The 6,000-nt window shown below is 37.1% G+C and overlaps 1 protein-coding gene across 4 annotated transcripts in view; it reads right to left on the bottom strand.

Annotated features, from left to right (window-relative positions):
- GCFC2 (GC-rich sequence DNA-binding factor 2) overlaps positions 1 to 6,000 on the bottom strand; it is a 57,399-nt gene that overhangs the window by 13,287 nt on the left and 38,112 nt on the right. For 3 of the 4 annotated variants that reach the window (XR_001888619.1, XM_017889206.1, XM_017889208.1), the window contains exon 13: positions 552 to 628. The exons of the other annotated variant lie outside the window; for it this stretch is intronic. Coding sequence is in view for 2 of the 3 variants with exons in the window: in XM_017889206.1 (XP_017744695.1) it covers positions 552 to 628 (77 nt within the window). In the remaining variant the exon portion in view is untranslated. The remainder of the gene's footprint in view (positions 1 to 551; positions 629 to 6,000) is intronic. 4 annotated transcript variants of the gene reach the window in all.

The raw sequence follows: 6,000 nt of genomic DNA, 5'->3' as shown, positions 1-6,000 counted from the left end.
CTCTGGTCTTTGATGGTGGTGACGTACTGATGGGGTTTTGGTATAGGTGTCCTTCCTGTTTGATAGTTTTCCTTCTGACAGTCAGAAGGACTGTCTGTTGGTCTGTTGGAGATTGCTTGAGGTCCACTTCAGACCCTGTTTGCCTGGGTATCAGCAGCAGAGGTTGCCGAAGATAGAATATTGCTGAACAGCGAGTGTACCTGTCTGATTCTTCCTTTGGAAGTTTCCTCTCAGGGGTGTACTCCACCCTGTGAGGTGTGGGGTGTCAGACTGCCCCTAGTGGGGGATTTCTCCCAGCTAGGCTACTCAGGGGTCAGAGATACACCTGAGCAGGCAGTCTGTCCGTTCTCAGATCTCAACCTCCGCGTTGGGAGATCCACGGCTTTCCCCAAAGCTGTCAGACAGAGTCGTTCGCGTCTGCACCGGCTCCCGCTACTTCCCCTGTTGGTCTTCAGCTGTGCGCTGTCCCCAGAGGTCTGCATTGCATTCTTAAACAAATCTGCACTCTATGATCGGCTATTTCAAATAATCTGGAAATTAACAGCTCTTACCTCTTTGGATACAGAGGAATAAAAACATCATCTTCTACTGCCTTCTTCATTCTTGAAACAATGGATTTAAGTAAATCCTATTATTACAAATTTGAAAAGCATCAGTGATAGTAGAAGACAGAAATGTATTTACCAAAAAAAAAGTAATTTTAACAGCAGTACAAATTTGTCCACACTCACAGAAGCAGCTGTTAAAATAACTATCAATTGGGTATAAACAAAACCTTATTTATCCATGTTGCTACATATGGGTATAGTTGGATCATTTTCATTGCTATATAGTATTTTGTTGCATGAATACTACTGATGGAACACTTAGGTGATTTCTGGTTTGGTGGCTATTATAAATAATGCTGCCACAAAAATTCTTGTACATGTCATTTAGTACACGTCATACATCTCTAATGGATATATACATAGAGATGGAATTGCTGGAGTATAGTTCATGTCCATACATTCAACTATGTACAAAAAAAACCAAACTAGAATAGTGGCATCCCATTACTGCCTGCAGTATAAAAGAAATCCTGTTTCTCTACATACTTACAATAATTGGCATTTTCTTGTTTCTTAATGTTTGCAATTGTAGTGGGTATGCAGTCATATTTCATTGTGTTGTTTTAATTCTCATTTAATTATCACTGAGTAATGTGCTGTTGGGTATCTTTTCATATTCCTGTTTGCCACTTGGCAAGCCCTTTTACAAAGTACCTAATTAAGCTGCTTGCCAACATTGCTCTTTTTTTGTATTAGGTTCTGTCTTTTTATTATTGATCTGTGCAAGTCTTCTACATACTCCAGCTGTGGGTCCTTTGTTGGTTTGTCTTGTGTCCTGTGATGCAGAAAATCCACTTAGGGAAATCCATTTTGTTTGTATATAAAAAATTGGAAATAACCAAAATATTCAATCATAAGGAATTTTAAGGAGATGTTACATCCATCCAGTGAATTTACCATAAACTTTAGCTGAAGTTTATGATGACTACAGTAACAGACAACTATAAATATGCAATGAGATAACATTAAGCAGTAGTAGTATACTAACTTACATGCCTATTAGGATTATAACTTTGAAAAAAGAGCCTCGATGAAAATATCCTACAATGGTATTAGTCCTTGTACTAGGGTAAAAGATAATGAGTGTTTATTTTTTTCATGTATTAGCAATATTACTGTAACGATATTCTTATTCTTAAAAAAGTATTCCTATTTGAAAAATGAAAATGGCATACATACTACATACTAGAGTAAAAGTTTTTTAAGTCAATGACAATGTATACAGCACAAATTCAGCTATCACATACTGTATACTAACTGAATTATCCATAAATGTAGAATTCAATCAAATATATTTTTCATAAATAGCATAATGAGCTGAAGTCGTTTCTCTTTCCACTTAATTATCTGTAACATATTCCTCAAGTGGCCATATATCAACATTTATTTAATGTTAAAAATTAAAACTCAGTTGTATTTTACTCCATTCCTTAAACATTCTGAATTCTGTTAAAAGAAAAAAGAGTGTTTTCTAGACAATATCTCCAAAAAATAGCATTTGAGTTTATGTAGCTTACTGAGTTAGGTGTTCATGCTAGAAAAAAAGCTGCTTTGATTTTTTTCATTTAATTTTAATGATTTTGAATGCCAGCCTTGACAAATATTTCCATATTGTTTAAATTTTGTTTCTTAAAATAGTTCTATTGAAAATGAACTATAAATAAAGGACATTATTGAATCAACTGGCAAAAGTTGAATATGGATGGCAGATTGTTGATAAATTTGCTGAAACTAACTACTCTGGTTATATAACATAATATCCTTGTCTTAACAAATATGCACCTTGTTCTCAGTATTGAGGACAAAAAATATTGTATGTATATATTTAAAGTGGAAGGGCTAATGATAAAGCCAGTGGGGCAAAATATTAATGACAAGTAAATCTGGGTAAAGGGAATATGGAAGTACTACTCTTATTCATGAAAGTTTTCTTTCAAAGTATTAATATTTCCAAATAAATTATTTAAAACAAAACATAAATTTGCTGGCTGGGTGCGGTGCCTCACACCTGTAATCCCAGCACTTTGGGAGGCTGAGGTGGGTGGGTCACTTGACGCCAGGAATTTGAGACCAGCCTGGCCAACATGGCAAAACCCTGTCTCTACTAAAAATAGAAAAAATTAGCCAGGCATGGTGGCACATGCTTGTAATCCCAGCTGCTTGGGAGGCTGAGGCACGAAAATCGCTTGACCCCAGGAGGCAGAGGGTGCAGTGAGCGGAGATTGCACCACTGCACTCTAGCCTGGGTGACGAGAGTGAGGTTCCGTCTAAAAAATCCCCAAAAAACTGAAAAACAAACAAACAATAAAACCCCACATAAATTCACATAAAACCATAAGCTATTAACTTTTCTAACTATTAAATAACATCATTTATTTGGTGGAAAATAAGGTTCTCCAAACAGTTTTAACAAGCATTCTGAATCACACGTTCAGACTCACATACAACCCTTTGCATAAATATACTTTAAAACAGCTTTAAAGAGGCACTTGTGTGACGCCCGTGGTTTTTATGCTGCTCTGTATATCCATGGAGGTAATCCCAGGATGATCTGGACAGATGTTGGGGTGGTCGGGGAAGAATAAGGGCAGGTGCTCACAACAGCAGGAGCAGTTTTACTTCTGTGTGTGTGTTTGCATATTGGATTGTGTAAGATTTATTTGAAATAGGTTCTGTTTATAAAAAGCAAAAAATGAGTCTGAAAACCACCAATCTATCTGAACACCCAAGTGATGCTTAGACTTATTTTCACATTTCTACTAAATGGTTCATCAACCATGTCTAAAACCATTTGCTGATCGGGAATCATTATCTCCTGAGGCTGCCCATAACTTTGGACTATTAGATTTCAGTTAACAAGGAGAGTTAACAAACTTTTCCCTCCTACAGCTTCTACTCCTTGGTCTTGGTTTACTTCTTGGGATCATGCAGAATAGATCTAGCCCCACTTCCACAAGACAATTCTCTAAATTTTAAGATTAATATCATACTTTTTTTTTTTTTAACATCTTTTCTTTCCCATACCATCTTAAGACACTCTCCACTGAATATGCTTACACTGAGAATTAAATGCAATATTCCCAGGAAGGTCTAATCTGTGGGTATCATCACCAAATATGCCATTCTTACTCAAAACAGCACACACATACTAGGATAAATTCCCATTTACCTGTTTTTCTGTTACTCAAGTGACACTGCTGACTCACACTGGGTTTATTGTTGATTATAATCTGTCTTACCTATGCTACTTCAAAACTGTGTCTGTCCCATCTTTTACTTAGACAGCTGAATTTTTAAACACAAGGATGGCACATGCATTTATTTTATCACAATTTCTTGAGTCCATTTTCTACAATCTTTTGAAATCTCCTTGGATTCTAATTCTACCATCCACAAGTCTTACAGAATTCCTAGATTTTTATCACTGACACATTTCATTAGTATGTATTTTACCACTTTATCTAGTTCAATAAAAATATTGAATAGGGCAAAGCTGAGAAGATACCTAAAACGAGCAGACTCTCCATAGGTAGTCAATGCCCTACTGGTCATTATTGTTTTAGGTATACGTAAGCTTATATTTCCCCATTTAATCCCTAACAACAATCATAATACATTAAATTTGCTTCAATAAATAATGTTAAGTATCATTTGTATTTGGGAATGCTACCAATGATAGATGATAGTAATTACTACTTTTTAAATTTAAGTATTCATAATCTACTTCTGTAATAATTTACTTTAGACTTTTAGTCAGAATCAAAATTATTATTACCAGGCATTAGCTTACAGTGTTTGCTTCTAACTTTGAAAACAGAAACTATGTTGTCTGACTCAATTTCCGTTCTTGAACCTGTCTCATTCTCTTCCATCACTGAAGAAATAGAGTGATCCCACTGGTGAACTGTCTTAGCAACCTGGGGCATTATGTAGTTTAAGTGATCCTCTACCAAGTGCCATTTTGCCATCCCTAGGGAATACCTGACAATGTGCAAAGACATTTTTGGTTGTGAAGCCCGGGAGTACTACAGGCACCTAGTGGCACAAGTCAGGGATGCTGCTAAGCATACTATAGTGCACAGGACAGACCCTTACAACAAAAAATTATCTGTTCCAAATGCCAATGTAGTGCTGAGACTGAAAACCCTGATGTAATCTATTCTCCTGCTTATGCAAACAACCCATTTTCTACATTCATAGCAGAGGAGTTTCAGAATAAAAACATCCATTATAAAAACTTAATGAGTGCGCCTATAATCCCAGCACTTTGGGAGGCCAAGGTAGGTCAATCACAAGGTCAGGAATAGAGACCATCCTGGCTAACACAGTGAAAACCCCGTCTCTACTAAAAATACAAAAAAATAGCCGGGCGTGGTGGTGGGCGCCTATAGTCCCAGCTACTCGGGAGGCTGAGGCAGGAGAATCGCTTGAACCCAGAAGGCGGAGGTTGCAGTGAGCCAAGATCCCACCACTGCACTCCAGCCTGGGTGACAGAGCAAGACTCCGTCTCAAACAAAAAAAGAAGAAAAAAATAAAAAGACTTCATGAGTGAATCCATAATACTGCTGAAAGGCGTCAGTGATCACAAAGAGCCAGGTCTACCACTTAGTACTCAAGTATTTTACAAATGACTTAACCCTTCTGGGCCCCAGCTTCATCTCTAAAAACTCAACGAAAATAAATACATTTCACAGGGTTATGAGGATCAAATGAGACAATGTGCAAGTATTTAATAAATGCTAAGCATAATGATTTACATTTAGGCTGTAACTAAACAATCCTACACAGAAAGCAAATACAGGATTATATATCTGCTTTTTTGTAGCTTTTAACTACTAATCTTGGTTCTATGCGGCCTATCAACATAGAATAAATCTACACCTTCTTTGAATACAAACACCATCTCTCTGTACATCTTCTTTCAAGTTAAATATCTCTAATTCCTGCAACAGTTTCCATCTATTTTACCTGAGTTTTTATCCTATTGGAGGTAAGTAAAAAATGCCTTTCTATCTGTTGCCACATGTTGAAATCCTATTCTTTCTCTCAAGCCACAGCTCAAATGCCACCCCTAAGATAAACTATTTCCTTATCCCCACTGCTGAAGGTAACCTCTCTCTCCTGTCTCCTGCTGAAGACATAGTACTTTATCTATGCTGCTCATGGGGAGGCAATGTGGTCAGAGAGACAAACTGGGCTTTAGAGGCAGACTATCCAAGTTCAAATTCTAGTTCTCATTCATGGTAGCACTGTGAAAACTAGTTTTAAAGATTCATTTTCTTCATTGATAAAACAAGGCTATCATCCTTTTAAGAGACAGGGTTTTGCTGTTGCCCAGGCTGCAGTGTGGTGGCACAATCATGGCTCAATGCAGCTTCAACTCTTGGGCTCA

This window comes from Rhinopithecus bieti, unplaced genomic scaffold, assembly GCF_001698545.2.
Source record: "Rhinopithecus bieti isolate Rb0 unplaced genomic scaffold, ASM169854v2 scaffold_18746, whole genome shotgun sequence".
In the NCBI taxonomy this organism is placed as follows: domain Eukaryota; kingdom Metazoa; phylum Chordata; class Mammalia; order Primates; family Cercopithecidae; genus Rhinopithecus; species Rhinopithecus bieti.
The sequence above is the reverse complement of the archived record's forward strand: the minus strand, read 5'-3'. Positions and strand labels throughout refer to the sequence as shown.